Source organism: Neovison vison, chromosome 7, assembly GCF_020171115.1.
Source record: "Neovison vison isolate M4711 chromosome 7, ASM_NN_V1, whole genome shotgun sequence".
NCBI lineage: Eukaryota > Metazoa > Chordata > Mammalia > Carnivora > Mustelidae > Neogale > Neogale vison.
In genome coordinates, this window is record NC_058097.1 from 197298137 (window position 1) to 197314399 (window position 16263).

At 59.0% G+C, this 16263-nt stretch overlaps 1 protein-coding gene across 3 annotated transcripts in view; it reads right to left on the reverse strand.

Annotated features, from left to right (window-relative positions):
- Positions 1 to 186: 186 nt before the first annotated feature.
- SYT7 (synaptotagmin 7) overlaps positions 187 to 16263 on the reverse strand; it is a 59077-nt gene continuing 43000 nt past the window's right edge. For all 3 annotated transcript variants that reach the window (XM_044259427.1, XM_044259426.1, XM_044259424.1), the window contains 6 exons: positions 12475 to 12610; positions 8018 to 8288; positions 4632 to 4801; positions 4040 to 4154; positions 3302 to 3501; positions 187 to 1227 (listed from right to left, as the gene is read on the reverse strand). In XM_044259427.1, the coding sequence (XP_044115362.1) occupies positions 1123 to 1227; positions 3302 to 3501; positions 4040 to 4154; positions 4632 to 4801; positions 8018 to 8288; positions 12475 to 12610 (997 nt within the window). In that variant the 3' untranslated portion in view covers positions 187 to 1122. The remainder of the gene's footprint in view (positions 1228 to 3301; positions 3502 to 4039; positions 4155 to 4631; positions 4802 to 8017; positions 8289 to 12474; positions 12611 to 16263) is intronic.

A 16263-nucleotide genomic window follows, 5' to 3' on the forward strand; every position in this document is an offset into this window, starting at 1 on the left:
TGGGCCACACTCCGACCCAAATGGAAGGGAAGGTCTGTGAGTTCGGGGGATGGAGGGCTGCAGAGGTCTGCCCAGACAGGGAAGGAACCTGGGAAGCATGGACAACACGGCCAGCTTGGCTGGGATCTGAGATTTGGGGCGGCTGAGGGTGTCTGGGGGAGGGTGTCGGGGAAGAGGGCTGGTGAGGCCGTGGGACCCCTGAGAAGGAAGGGAGGGGAGTCCTGGTGGAACGTGGTACACGCAGTAGGGGCCTAAATGGTGTGAAAGGATGTTCAAGTGATGAAATCGCTCAGCAAGGAGCTCCGGGAGAGCTCTGAGCAGAGACGGGCAGGAGATGGAGGCAGCCAAGTTCTCAGTCCCGCTCCAGAGTCTGCTCCTTTGCCGCCACCCCACCTCTCACTCTCACCCCTCACCTGCCTCTCCTTGCCCACCCCTGGCTCTGTGCATTGACCTCTCTTGGCCTCCTTCCCCCACTTTATGAAAGCCTGCCCTCTCTGCACAGGTGGCCCCCAGGGGGACAGGGTAAGAGTACCACCCCCCGACACGCACACACACAAAGTGGACGCGACGCCAAGTACACAGGCTTCGGCTCCAGGACCCTGGAGCGGGCTATATACTATCCTTGGCATTCAGGGCCCAGCCGGCACCTGAAACTGCCCTGGGATGGGCCTCTCCTGGCCAGGCCAGGCCAAACGCCTCGGCCTTCCTTCCCCGGGGCCCGTATCGGGAGCTGGGGAGAGGGCAACTCTTCTCCACTCCAGGCACTGCCTTAAAGAAAACGGGGGACTGTGCCCACCTGGCGGGTCTCTGGAGGGGTCTGCCCATCTGCCTGTCTGGCCTTCACACTCTCCCCCACTTCTTTAGTATCAGCAAGTCAGGAAGGAAAGGGGCAAAGCAGGAAAATGGCTCCCAAAGCCCCTCCCCCAGAGCTGGACCGGTGGAGGATGAGGCTGGTACTTCCTAGAAACGGGGCCCAACGGACTCCTGGGACCCCCTCCCTGGCCAAGCCCTCATGGTCCTCCCCTCACCTATGGCGGGGGCCAGGCCGGGCATTGTGCATAAAGTGGTGAGGGCATGATGGGGACCCGGGCCCTTGGCCCCCTGGGCCTCCTGTGGCCACACTTAGGCCTTCAGCTGGTGCCACTGGGCCACCGGCTGCCGTGGACGGGCAATCATGTCCTTCCAGTGCTTCACCTCCCCGGGCCCGCTCTTCCAGGACAGGTAGATCTGGGGAGAAAGGGAAGAGCACGGTATCAGTGACACTCAGAAGCATTGCCCCCTGCCCCCGCAGGGGGTGATCTCCATCTCCTCAATGGTACCCTGAGGTCATGATCACGGGGACCTAGGGACCTCTGCCTACAGCGATGGCCTACCCTCAGAGGCTCCCTCTTTCTCCCTCCTCCCTGCCAGCCTGACCCATTTTCCTTGCTGTGCCTCCCTCTGGGAGCTTGGGCCTGCCTGGCCCTTCCCAGTTAGACTCCTGACCTGTTTTGCAGTGGGGGTGGAGGCGGCCAGGCCCAGCCCTCCCTGCCCTGTTGGCCACTGTCTAGCTCTTCTCACTTTTGATTGTTCCCCTTCTCGCCACTTCCTGCCCGCCAGGCACTGAGGTCAGGAGTTTATAAACACAGGTCCCCGAATCCTTACCCATGAGGCAGGTATATTATCTCCATTTTACAGATGGAGAAACGAAGGTGCGGGCAGCAAAGAGACTCACCCAGAAGTTGTAAGTGGTACAGCGGAATTTATATCTAGCCCTTTCAGCCTCTGTCCTACCGGCCCGATCCTGCTGGCTTTTGTTTTGGGGATTTTGCAGCCTCGTGGAGCTGTGGGCATGGTTCCCCCAGCTGACCCCAGCCTTGTCCCTGGAGGCTGGTTAGAAGCCCAGGCTCGCCAAGTGACCCCGGCCGGAGTGAGAACCTATCCTCCACCTTGGCTCAGGCAGCAGAAGGTGGGGCGGTTTCAGAAGGGGCTATGATCAGTATCACGAGAACACCCAAATGCAAAAGGCTAAGCTTCCAAAGAGCTCTTAAGTAGATAATGGTTACTTGGCCCGAGCTGGTCAAGGAGGGGGCTCAGTAGGCCGCAGGCTAGGGTTGCCGCCCTGAGGAAATGGTGCCACTTGTGACTACAGGTTGGGCGCTCAGGTCCCTGGGACCTTACTTGAAGGTCAGGGGCTTCCCTTAGGTAGCTATGTTCTCCATCCCCATCTGAGAGTTGCCTCCATCGTGGCTCTCTTCCCCATGGGGGCCCAGGTCACTTGTCATTTACCCCAAAAGGGGCTGCGCCTCAGGGAACACACATTTTTTCCTCCTGTGCTCCTGGCATCGGCCCTTCCCCTCCACCTGCCCTCCTCCCTGGCTTCCTGTACTGCTCCTGGTCAAAGCTCTAGATGGACAGACATGCCCTTAGCAGGAATGCTTCACGAATAACTTTTCTTACAATGGCAGCTAACACACACACTCGAAGCAGCGTGCTAAGCATTTCGCCCATGTTGTCTTATTTCATCTCCGCATGCTGGGAGGTTAGGACTGTCTTACTTTCATTGTGGAAATGAAATGGGGCTCAGATAGGTCATGGCTGTCAAGAGTGGCGCTGGGGCCCAGCGATCTGATTCCCAAGCCCAAACTCTCTACACTAAACTATAAACGAACACAGGGATAGACATTTCAAGGTAGAAAAACTGAAGGGATTATGTCGCAGAATCATCCTGGAAAAACTCAAGGCCAGGTATGGATTTTTTTTTGGTAAGTCTATCATGAGGAGAAGTCACTTTCTACAAGGAGAACATCCACAGATCTCGGGTAATCCTCATGCTACTCTGTGAAGGGCTATAGGGTCGGTACTATTGGCTCCGTTTTATAAATGAGGATACGGGAGGTCAGAGAGACAAGTGGCTTGCCCAAGGTCACACAGCTATTTAGCAACACATGGGGTGGCAACAAAAGCCGGGTCTTTGGGGTCTGACTGCGGCTTCTTACACTGCTCCACCGAGCTCACCCTCTGCAGATGGGACCTGGGTGACACTGCTCTGAGGTCCTCACCCAGCCAGAGGGTCCTGTCTAGTAAACTCCCTTTTGGGGACCCGAGCCATGTCTTTCTCCCACTTCCTCCTTTCTCTGCCCTTCTAGTGGTCTGGACCAACCCACAGTAGAACACCCAGGGAAGATTTTGTCCCATCCTCTCATTTATAGATGAAATGGAAGCGCAAAGAGGGGAAGGGACTGGCCCAGTCCCGAGCTCACCCACTGCCCCCGCTGCTTCTTGGAAGTCAGGTGTGTTGCCCCACCCACCAGGCCCCTACCTTGCCAATAACATCGTTGCGGCTAAGCTTGTCCTTGTCCATGACAGTGATGATGATGGTCGTCTCCCTCAGCTTCTCCGTGGGGATATCAAAGGCAAAAGACTCATTGAAGATGGGGTTCAGGTTCCTCTTCATAGTCACTGTCTTCTTCTTCTCCACCCGCTTGTCTTTGTACATCAGCCACACCTTCACATAGGGGTCTGGGGAATGGGTAGAAGAAGGGTCAGTGTTGGAGCTCCCCAGGATTCCCTTCCCTTTCCAGGAATGGCAGCTGGGGCAGGAGGGGCTGCGCTTTCCCCAGAGGGTGAGGAGAGCCCCAAGCAACAATGAGAGGGAACTGGGGGACCAGTGGATGGATGAATTGGAAGGGACCTTGGCCATCTCTCAGAGCCCTATTATGAGAACAAAGAAGGAAACTGAGCCCCACAGAGGCCAGGTCTTGCCTAAGGTCACCCATGACAAGTGTTCGAGCTGGCGCTGGAGCCCAGATCTCCCACCACAGTGCTCCCCTCCTTCCTGATTCTGGTTAGGATGGAGCCCAAGTGATACAGACCCTGAGGGTGCTCCAAAGGGGGCCACCCAAGGCTCTAAGGTAGCAGAGTTGAGACGAAAGGTGGGGTGGGAGGGTCAGGGGTGAGTGCACAGCTCAGACCCTGCTCTCCACATCCGGCATGACCCTTCCCATGTTCCCAGAACCTTCCCGGTCCCTCCCGCACTCTTGTCGAGAAGCCCCAGCACCTGAGGTGCCCCCGATGTCCATGGCTTTGAGGTTCCGGGCTTTGATGATGTTCACGATGATAGAGTTGGCAGAGGGGTTGTAGCAGAGAGACAAGAGCAGCTCCCCTCGGCTCCCCTGGGAGGGAAAGGTTGGGGATGAGCCTGGGCTGTGGGGAGGGGTGTCCCCCTCCACTTGCCTCCGCTCCGCTGGGAGGGAGAACAGGAGCAGTGTGGGGACTGGGGGGGCGGCTAGAGAACTCTCCAGCTGGCCCCACTGCCCTAGGGCCCTCCCTGCCCAGGTGCTCACCCATCCCCACCTTTCACCTCTGTCACACCCGGTGTCCCCTCACCTGGCAGTTCCGTACCCCATCCCCCATGGGGCCCCTCCTCCCTACACAGGCACCAGGTCCTTCACCACAGCTCAGCAGCTCCCGCCCACCCCGCCCCAGGGCCAAACACAGGTGCTGAGACCAAGCATGGGAACTCTGCTCCCCTGGGTGCCCGTTCCCCACCCCCCTCCTGACATTCCCAAGGTTGCAGGGGGACTAGGACCAGTTCTGCTGGCCCTGACCTGCCCGCCCCATGAGCCAGGGAGCCATAAGTGGGGCCTTACACTCCCATCGCTGCATGGCTTCAGATCCTTCCAGAAGGTCTGCATCTGGGTCAGGTCCACCTTGTTGAGAGGGATGGACACCTCCCCAATGGGGTCATTGCGGCTGAACCGGTCATAGTCCAGGACCTGGAGGTAGAGGATCCTCTGCACCACCTTCTCGTACGGGAAACCTGGTGAACAGATGGCAGCTTGGGTGAAGCGCAGGACGGAGGGGCCACATGGGGCCTGGGCATGGCGACCCCCCAGGGCACCAAGTCCCTGTGAGGAAGCCCGCCCCCTGCCACCCCACTGAGGTATGGAAGGCAACAGACGAATTCCGAACTTTCTGAAGCATTAGCAAGAACTGTCATGGCCACACTTGTCCCTTAGGACAGCTCTCCAGGGTGGATGGCATCTGATATGTTTTACAGATGCGGAGACAGAAGCTCAGAGGGCTTGTATCACCTGCCTGCAGTCTCCCAGCTAAAGAGCAGGTGGGACCATTTAGGTGCTCCTGGATCATGTGTCTGTCTCGGGGGCTGGGCAGGGGTCCCTCTCTCCCTGGGCAGCCCTGCCCCTGCCAATCATCTCTGAAAGAGCCTGGGCCAGAAAGCCAGCCCCAGGAGGCCTCAGGCAGATGGGAGGGGCAAAGACACAGAAACAGGAGCGATGCATATCCTCAGAAGCCACGCTTCCCCCTCCAGGGATCAGCCAGTCCTTCGCTGTTCCTCAACAGATCCCGAAGCTATCCCCTTCTCCACGGCCACCTCCTTCATCCAAGCTGCTGGCACGTTCTAGACAGTCACCAGAGTTTCCAAACCACCCTCCCTGCCTGTGTGCTTTCTCCTACCTATTGTCAACACAGCAGAGTGATCCCTTAAAAATAGAAATCCCATCGTGACACCCTCCTGCTTAAAGCTTTTCAGGGGCTCCCAGTGCACTTAGAGTAAAAGCCGCACGTCCTGCCTTGGCTTCCAGTCCTTCTGTACAACCTGGCCCGCTGTCCTTTCCCAGCCCCTCCTGCGAGCGCTCTCCACTCAGTGATGGGCTCCGGCCACACCAGCTTCCCTCCCCGAGTTCCAGCACCCGGTGTCTCCTGTCTGGAGGCACTTCCACCACCTGGTCTGGCCAAAATAGTCTCAGCATTGCTCCCTGACATCCCAGATGGCGTCGGGTCCCCTGTTCTAGATTCTAGCACTTTCTGTTCACATCATGCCACCATGGGCTGTTCACAGAGACTCCTCTGTTTCCTTGGGCCTGACTCCCACCAGGGTAGGACTTCCAGGAAGGCATCTCTGTCCTCAACCACCAGATCCCAGCATCCAACACGGTTTCAGGCACGTAGTAGGCATTCGATAAATATTTGTTTAAGTGAATCAATACTTGTAAGGATGAATAAATGGCAGCAAACGGCCTGATGGAGCAGCAGGAGTGTGCTTCGGGGAGTGGGTGAGGAAGCTGCAGGGCGTGCCGGGGGAGGGAGTCTGAGGAAGGGCTGAAGCCAGAGTCACTGGACCTGGGGAGGCTTGGTCAGAGGAGGGGCTGGCCTGGGAGGCACGAAGCACAGAGAAGGTGCAGGTCAGCCTGGAGGCCTGAGGTGGTGAGATCCTGAACCACGGTGTGAGCGGGAAGGAGACAGGACCCCCAACGCTTTAGCCTGGCTGGCGGAGAAGATGGGGGGAGAGGAAGAGCTCTGGAGCGTTCTAGCACTTTCAGCCAGACGCTAGAAGCAGAACTGCTTCTCACAGGAGCAGGTGTGCTGGAAGAGGAAATCCTGTGTTCCCCAAACCTGCACCCCCTGAATTCCTTCAGGCCCTCCTCCCACCGAAGGGGTCTAGGTCTTGTCTTGCTCATCTTGGAGTCCCCCAGGGACCTGTCCAGTGACCTCTGGCATTGGTCCAGGTGAACGGTTCTGGAAATGTTGGAGGCTCCCAGAGGTCGCCGCACTGGAGTCCATTCTTTTCAACAGCAGCAGGAGGGAGTCAGTCTCTTATTTGGCAAACACCTATTCATCCGTGAGAACCCATCCTGAATGGCCCCTATCGTGGGAAACGTTTTCTAGCACCATCAAGTGCAGAGGACAGTGGGTTCCCACAACATCTGCCACGCAGAGTATGGCTTGATTGTCTGCACACCTACGTCCTCCATTAGCTCAGAAATGCCTTGAGGGATAAATGGTGCCTTGGTCTTTTCTGCACCCCCAGTACTCAGGACAGTGCCCAGCCCATCGCTGGTGCCGGATAAATGTCTGCAGAAGAGATCAGGGGATTGAAGCTCTGCCCATAAATCTCGCCCCACCAGCTGGCCTCACACCCCTCCAGACAGCTGAGCCTCTCTCTGATTGTCCCTTCTCTAAACAGGTCTCCCCGCTGAGCCGGGAAGAAGGGTCCTTCCACCCCACAAGCACCCACTAGCTCGCCCTCGACAATTCATCTGAGGTGAGCCGGCTGTCACTTTGCAGAAGGGGTGGGGTGTCAAATGGCTGGGACACCAGGTGGGGAAGATTCCCTGGGGTGCACACTGAAAATTCTGGAACCCTGAGGCAGATGGTGGTTGGAGTCCCAGGGATTTATTTTCACTGGCTGAACATGTCGGGAAAGCATAATGGCTTCTCTACGTGGAGTCCACGCATCAAAAAGGCCTGGGACAGAAAATAAATAAATTGGAAAAAAAAAAAAAAAAAAAAGGCCTGGGACAGAAATGGCTCCCTGAACCCAGCCCAGCTTCCTGGTTACCTTGGCGCCTCAGAGGTAAGAGATAAAGATGGCCTTGAGGGGGTGTGCAGGGGAAAGGAAGGGCATCTGCCTCAGCGGCTTCTAGGAACCAGGGGCATGGTTCAGAGCCGCTGTCACCACGCATCTGGATGTGGGGGAGGGGTGGGAGGAAAGGTTCAGAGAAGGGGGAACGGACGGAGCGTCTCCAACAAACTGGTGTAAAGGGTCTTCTGGGTATCATAAGGGCTTTCACAAGTCACTGATTTGCTCCTCCTTGCTATTACTGTCCTCCTTTTACAGATGAAGAAACCACCGCCCAGAGAAGTACAGGAACTTGTCTTGGTCACACAGCCAAAGAGGGGCGGAGCTGGGTTTCGAACACACAGCCTGGGCGGTAGCCTGGACTCCCGGGGCTCCCCCTCTGGGTCCTGTGCGCGCCTCCCCGCCTGCCCGCCCTCCTCAGGAGTCCCGCGTCTGCGCTGCGACCCCAGGTACCGGCTGCGCTGGGGTACCGCGAACCGCCTGGGGTTACCTGGGCGGAGACGGATGCCTGTGCCGGTGAGAGCCAGGGCACGCGCGTGTCTACCTGTACGCGTGCACGCGCCTGCGCACCGGTAAGTACAGGCGCCCCAGGGTGGGGGCGGGAGGGGAAGGCGGGGCTCTGGCTGTGGGCGGGGGCAGCCCCAGGCTCACCTTCGAAGAGGAAAGTCTCGTTCCAGTGGGGGTTCAGGTTCTTCCGCTTCACCTTGGTCTCCAGCTTGTGCTTCTTGTCTGGCAGCAGGTAGATCTTGACGAAGGGGTCGCTGGTGCCGCTGAAGTCCTTGGCTGGCAGCTCCTGGGCCTTCATGATCTTCACGGTGAGCGTGGACTCCTGGAAGTTGTAGCCGACACTGAACTGGATCCGGCCCAGGTTCTCCCGGCTGCAGCCCTCGTGGGCCTCGTCTTCTTCGGAGCCTGGGGAGAGCTGGGGGTGGGGGAGAGGCCGGCAGGGTTGGCGAGGGTTCTGCTCCCCCAGGGCTCCCCACCACAGCCCAGCACAGTTAGGAAGCCTCCCAGGGCTTGAAGCCAAGCCTCTGAGGGGAAGCGCTTGCTCTCCCTCTGGTCACCATGTGGGGCTAGTGGTGGTCCGTCTCATTCACATTCACATCTGGGCGAAGATGGTCCTGTCACCCGGGAGGGGCAGAGTTGGGACAGCCCCTGCCCCCCAAACCCCAGAGCAGTGTGCACTCTACTCCCCAATCTGCCCTGGAAGCCCTGGGTCTGCCCACCGCCCCTGCCCCAAACAACCCCCGCCATGCAGCTTTTGCCTCCCGGGTCAGAGCTGCATTGATGTCCCCGCTACCCACCCCAGGTCCCTGAGCTCCCCCTCCCACTCTCCCGCCTTCCACAGCCCAGCGGGGCCCACTGTGAAATGCACCAGCACAAAAGCCAGGGCTGCTGAACAGATGAGGGAGATTGTTCGCATCTCAAGAGTTTACCAGGATATTTCTTTGGAAAGTGACTCTCTGGGGTTCTGAGGATGACGTGATTTACAAAATGACTTTTCAGCAGCAACGTCTAATTTGTGTAAGGCATAAATTCACGTGGGGATGCTAAAAATGCAGGTTCCCAGGCCCAGTCCCCAGAGAGCCTGATTGCATGGGGCTGGAGAAGGCCTGGGCCGTGGAGTTGTTTAGAAAGCCCCTCAGTTCGCTCTACTGGGGGTGAAGGCCACCAGGGCCACCAAGAGGAAGGGCCCCGCCTGTGTTCAGCCCCCATCTCCCAGGGGCAGGGCTCTTGGGCCCACCCAGCATGGGACACACATGTGGAGGCTGGTGTGGGTGTCCCCTTCCCAAGCTGACATTGAAAAAGTAGGGGGAGTTAATTGGAGGGAGTGTCTCCCAGCCAAATCTCAGCTGTGGCTGCTCATGGGAATACCTGGGGAAGTTTCTGGGCTGCCTGGGTCCCACCCCAGACCCAGGGGTCCTAGTGGCCCAGGCATCCCTCTCTCTGAAAGCTCCCCAGGTGACTGGATGAGCGCCCGAGTTGGGACAAAACTGCTAGCCCGGTTTCTCTCCCACTTCCCCTACAGGAGCCTTCCCTGTGCCCCCTCCTTCCTCCTAGGAAGCGGCCCCAGGCTCTGAACTAGTAGGTAATACAGAAAATAAGAATATATATAGTGCACACCTACCATGGCGGAAGACTTACATCACCTTCTTACTGAATCCTGACAACAGCTGGGTGAGACGGTTTGCACCACTCCCTCGATGAGGAGACTGGCTCAGAGAGGTTAAGTCACACAGCCAAGATTGCACAGCATCATGGACCCTCTCTGACTTGATAGCCCACTCTTTCCACCAAAGCAGTCTCACGTCTCAGGGCAATTTTGAGACATCCCCCTCCCACCAAGCCAGCAAGAACTCACCTGCCCCAGGGGAGAAGATTCAAATCACTCTAAGAACAGTAAGGACCAGGCCTGGCCTCACCCTGTGTGCTGTGCTTGGCGCTCACTGACTCCCTCCGACATCTGGATGAGGGAGGCACTACCATGTACCAGTCGGGGTGGGAGCGAAGAGAGGTGATTAGCTTGCCCCAAGTCACCCGGGAGGGAACAGGGAGTTAAAAGCCGAGGCCAGGTCAGTGCCCAGCCATCACGTGTGTCCTTCGGGCTCCCCTCACTCTGACACTCAGCTCCAGCATCAGGCTCCCCTCTAGACGCACTGAGAATGTGGCTTCCCCATGAAGGGAAGGTTTCCCCTGTGCTCCTGCCCACTGCTGGTACAAGCCTCATTCCCAGTGCATCTTAGATGGTGCACCTGCAGGACGAGACTGTAAGCTCCATCTTGCATGGTTCCTGGGATGGTGCAAATGGACTCTGGTCCCTCTCTAGCCCAGCCCCTGCCACAGCTGGCCATGGGACTGGGAGCCTGGGGCATGCATGAGTAGACAGAGCCAGCAAAGACCACTTGCCACTTGCCCCACCTGTTCCTTCTGTAGTTTGGGTGGAGTCCCTGGTGACTGGAGCCCTGGGGACCCCAGCCCTGTCTGAGGTCTTAGTTCCCAAACTGAGTGGTTTAGGTTCCCAAACCAGGTGGTCTGGGGGTGAGAGGCCCAAGCCGGGCCTGGCTCTATGCCTGTTCCCAGCTTTCCCAAACCACAGTCCCAAGCCCTAATTAAACAGCCGGGGCAGCTTTGAAGAGCTGTTTCCATGGCAACCAGACTGGCCACCCCTAGCAGGGCCCCAGGGGAGGTGCAGCGGGAGCCCGCCCCCCCCCTACCCCGCTCCAGTAGAAGCAAGCATCAAAAAGCATGTCAGGGCTGGGGTGACTCAGATCGGGGTGTGGCCTGGCCTCCTGTCTGACCCCTTTCCCTCAGTCCCTTCCTCTGGCCAGCTGTGGGCACTGACTCCTGACCCCCAGCTTCTGACGGCTGGGGCCTGCTTGTCTTCCTCATCACCATTAATGACAATGTTCCAGCTTTGGCCTGGGGCTGGGCCATTAGACCTTGCTTGCTCTCCTCTGAGCATCGGTTGAGCCCTGATGCCCGTGAGTGGGCCCTGGGGTCTACACTTCCTTCCTCTGCCTGAGGCTGTCAGTTCATCCCTGGGGGCAGCAAGTGGCAGGCAAGCTGGCTGGGAATGGACTGTTCCTTCTTGGAACCTAACTGTCAGGAAGCTGTAACCAATTAAGAGGCTGGGCAGGGAGGCCGGATGGGCTGTGGCCTGGCCCATCCAGAGGACAGCATGGCTGGGCCCAACTATGTGGGTGGGAGAGAGAGACAAGAGGGCAGTGGAGGGCCAGGCACGCAGGGGCCCATGGTGGAGGGTAGCAGGTAGAGGCCCAGGGGAAATCAGCTCTGGAACAGGGAAAATCTGACGCCTGAGGCTGCATCTGAGAAATGCAGATCGGAGGGACCACTGCAGGCCTGCTGACTGAGAATCTGCATTTTTGAAAATAGTTACATGTGTCCAAGTCAGCTCTGTACTTAACATGGGGCTTGAACTCATGACCCCGAGATCAGGAGCTGCAGAGGCTCTTCTAATGGAAACCAGCCAGGCGCCCCATGGGAATCTGCGTTTTTACGAGCTTGCCCAATGATTCATGTGCATATTATAATTTGAAAATCTCTGGGCAAAAAAAGGGGCAGTGGGGGGTGGATGGGTGGAGCTGGCTGGAACCCTAAGTGGCAGAAGGGCGGGGCCCAGGAGCTCTGGGGCCCCAGGGGAGCATGGGAGCTGCCATGCCAGGGCCTGGGCAAAGGAACTCTGAACTGAATGATGTCCAGCAAGGGCTTGAGAGCCCACAAACTGGCTTCCCTGACTCTACAGGAGGGACTGGGGAGGGACCCTGGGTCCAGGGAGCAGAAATTAGTTGTCTCCAGTCACATCCAGTAGGAACACTGCAGGCATCAGTTTCCCCAACCTCAGACCCTAAGGCTCCTTGGGACTTGTGAGCTGACAAAGCCCTGATTGACTGCCGCCTGCAAACCACCGGCTGCCTCATCATGGGGTCCTCACCCTGGGTTCTTCCTCCAGCTCAGGTGAGGCACATGGCCGTGACTCACTGCTGCCACTAGGGGGGTGAGGCCTAGATGCCTTGGTGGAAACATGCCAGATCCATGGGGCTGGGGGCCCCGTGGAGCGGGGTGTGCACGGAAGACCCTCAGCACAGTCCCAGCAATCAGGACCTGGGGGGTCGTACTCTTCTTTATCTTTGGGCCCCAGCTGGCCCTCAGCAATGGGGGCTAAAGGGAGGTCCCTGAGAGAGGGAAAATGAGCCCCACGCCACCAGGAGCGCCAGCCCAGACCTCCCTTCAGTGGGACATTGCTCCAAGAGGGGACCCAGTCTGCCCCAAGCCTTTCCTCCTACGGATCCTAAAAATACCCCCCATGAGTAGATTTTCTTGGACCCCCTACTCAACCCAGAAAGAGACGGGAGGAACATGGGCATTCTTATTCTCACTGGACAAATGAGGAAACTGAGGCACAGAGAGCCTGTTCCAGGGAAAAAGCTGAGAAAAGAACCCAAGCATTGCTACTCAGTCACCATGCTGGTACCCGTACCCGAGTGGACGACTGCCACGCTGTCACCAGTTGTCCCACGCATCCCCTCCCCGGCCCCAGCCTCCCACTTCAGCTCCTGCCTGGAGCCCCAGCACCCTGCCCTTCTCACCATGAGCATCTCACTGGTGAGGGAGTTGACGAGGTCCGAGACGGAGGAACGCGGCTCAGTCCGGCGGTCAGACTCATCATGGGGTGTCTGGCCTGGCACCGGGGCTGTGTTCACTGCCTTCCCTCCTGCGGGCAACCTGGAGGCGGGGGGAGTCCAAATGAGCGCAGGTCGGGAGGTGGGCTGGGCTGGGCACCTTGGCCGGGATGGCAGCGGCACGTCCTCTGAGACCCAAGTAGCCACCACCTCCTGTAGGCCAGCAGGAGCTACGCTCTGGTCGCAGGGAGGGCTGGTCTTCCCTCAGACAGTGCCCGGGGCCCATCCCCCTCACTTAAGCGCGATCCAGGTAGACTGCCTTGTGGGTACTCCCATTCCTCCTGGTCCCCAGGAAGCCCCCCACCATCCGGTCACTGCCTGCATGGTGGTCTCTGAGCGCGCCCCTGGCAGCCCTCATCACTCCAACCTGGCAGGGGAGGCTCCCCGGCATGTCCAGGTCACCCCCTGCGTCATTACCCTCTGCAGACACGCCCGGAGAGTTATCACCCAGAGATAACTCCCCGCCTGTGTTTGTTCAGCTTGAGGACGCAGGTGCCCTTCAGACCCAAGAATGACCAGGTGAGGTCAGGACTACTGCCCACACAGCTCTGGCCAGTAGAACGTTCTACGATGGCAGCCGTGTTCTATGTCTGCACTGTCCCTATGTGGCTACTAAGCATTTGAAGTGGCCAGTGCGACTCAAACTAATTTAGATTGAAACAGCCACCTGTGGGATGGGACGAGTCTACGCCCCCTGCTCCCCAGTCCCCACCCGTCTCCCGCTCTGAGGACTGCGCGTGGGATACGGCTCTCACCCAGGGTCAGAGAGAGACGGGGCACCACCGAGAAGCCCCGGATCTGACCATTCCGTGCGAGGCCCTGTGTGCACCCCGACTCCATGTTGCTCCCGGGAAGCTGGGCTCTCTGGCCTGGCAGCTGGGTGGTGAGCCCAGGCTCCGTCCAGCTGGGGCTCAGGAAGGGGGCACTATAAACCTGCCCAGGGACCAGGCTGGAACATATCATGAGGAGGATAGGTGGGGCGGGTAGCGAGGAAAAGACAGGAAGTCCGGCAGCGTGGGGCTCGGGACAGGCTGCAAGAGAACAGCTCTGAGAGTCCCAGAGCCTCAGACTCGGGGACACACGCAGGTGAGACACACATCCTCGGTACGGACCAGCCGCCGGCACACAGTTAGCCATGACAGGCAGACAGACATGCACGGAATCTGTCACGCCCTGGAGGGGAGTTACCAGGACCCAACAGCAAAGTGTGCACATGCGCGTGCACACACGCGGACGTGCACACGCACACACGCTAGTGCACACAAGCCCGACAGACACCCGGAGGCACCAGGGAGAGGAGGGCACAGCAACGAGGCAGGTCGACCACGGCAGTGAGATGACACACACACACACACACACACACACACACACAGCGATGCACACTTAGATCTCGAGAGGAAACATCCAGGGAGACCCAGGCATGCTGAGGTGTGCGTGCGACTCGGGACCGACTGAAACGGACAAGAGCAGGGAGCCGTGTCAGGGACAGACACCCTGCGAATCAGACGCACACACACCTGCTGCGAGACACCCCGCCCTGCCTGGGGCCACCCCAGGGTCCCTCCCAGAAGTGCGGCCACAGCGATGCACGCACGCACGCGCGCACACACAGGGACACACACTCGCGGACACGTGCGCACGCAGACAGGCACGGGGAGGAAGAGGACACTGAAATAGCTGGAGAGGTAAAGTCAGGTTAAAAATAGAGTGGGACAGGAGGAGAGCGCCAGATTGACTGCTGAAGGTATGAGAAAGTCGGAGTTATTTTGGCCACACCACAGCATCAGCACAGCTGCAAAGCAGCCTGGGAAGATGGTCAGCGCCACTGAAGCTACCGGAGGTCACGGGACAGAGAGAGACAGAGAGACAAGTGCACAGAGAGGCAGAGGGAGAGGCGGAGGGGCCCCGTCACTGGCCCAGGGACATCCCTGTGAGGAGCAGATGGGAGGAAGGAGAGGGGGAGAGAGAGAGAGGCCAAGAAAGGTTAGTTGAAGACTAGTGAAGAAGGCTGCAGGGTGCACAAGGGGACGAGCGAGGCGGCCGAGAGGAGAGGCAGAGAGGAGGCGGGGGACACACACCGGGACAGAGGAGACATGGTGGTTTTGGGGCGAGGAGCGCGATGGGGGTGGCCAGGTCCCCTGCCCCGCGCCCCACTCAGGTGGGGGTGGGGCCACGGTGGACACCATTCGGATCCCAAGGAGCGATGGAAGGGATGGCAGGGAGCATGGCATGGGCATGGACGCAGGGCAGGATGGGTGAAGGCAGGGGGGAACGGGGGCCAGGGGTAGTCCTGGCCTCCTTCCTTCCTCCCTCCCGGGTCCAACAGCATTCTGTTCTTGGGGCCCACAGGACTGAGGCTAAGGGACTGGGAGATCCTGGATGGGGGACTTCCGGGCCACCAAGGATCCTGGGAGGGAGGTAATGACCAACCTTCCCATCTCCATGTTGCTTGCTAGACGCACCCCTACCTTGATTGGGAATTGGAATGTCTGCTCCTCTTCCCGGGACCCTCCTGTCGCCCAGGGACCTGCTGCTGACAGACCTGGGGCGCTGAAAGCCCTCCCCAAGGACAGCCAAGGGGTCAGCTGGATGGGAAGGTGTGGGGGGGATCGGGGCAGAAAGGCAGACTCTGGGTCTGGAGGCAGAAGCTGAAGAGAAAGGGACAGATGACCCAAGCCCACCAGGCCAAGGTCCCAAGAGCCAGGAGTCTAGAGAGGTGGAGCCCTAAGGTGCCGGGAGCCTGGTGGGGTGCTGCCAAGCCTGGGGCCGGGGAGAGTTCTGGGAAGGAAGCCCTCAGTGCCAGACACCTTCTCAGCCTCCGGTCGCCTGGGAAACACCCCAGAGGCCCTGAGATGGACAGGGTGGGTGTGACAGGGTGGGAATGGCATGTGTCCACCCGGAGAGTTAGGCAGGGTGGGGGGTGAGGGCCCACGGCCTCCACCTCCGCACCCACCCTTCCCAGGAAGGCAGGGACAGCTGATGTAATGGTCAGAAGGGATGGGCGTGTTAGAACACGGGCGGGAGACCTACATGGCAGAGGTAAAAAGAGGCTGTGCGTGGAAATGGAGCCAGCTAATGAACACAGGGGTGATGTGAAATCTCGTTTCCAGCCTGTGTCGCCTCCTGCACACTTCACACCTCCCCCCTCACCCGCTCCCCGACAAGGAGCTCGGGTTCTCAGCAGGCTTCCAGAGGTCTCCAGCCCCCTCCTGCCGCCTCTCCCCCATGGCCCCTGGCCCCTTCCCCGCAGCACTCTAGCCTACCCAGGACCCAGTCCAGGACTCCTGGGGTGCCAGGTGGGCTGGAGGTGGTAGGCTCTGTTTCTCCCACCCCCCCAGGACATGGGCTCGGGTGTGATACCATCTGTGCCACTGAGTGAAAGAACCTGTCCCGCTTTTCCCTCCCACTCTCTGGGAACTTCTGACTGTGTCCACCATAGACATTCAACAGTGAACTTGGAATAGGAAGAAAATGCGGGAAGCTGCTGGAGGGACAGGCAGGTCGCTAACTCTTGACCTACCCTTCCATAACCCATAGGCCCCTGGTGGTGGCCTGGGACAGTCCCCTCCTGCCTTAAGGGGCCCAGGGAGTGTCAGGATCCCTGCCCAGTTCACAGGCTCTGACAGGTTCCCCCGTGAGGGTCGATGAGAAGCTTCGCATGCCCAAGCTGGGAGGGGTCACACTTTCCAGTCCTCC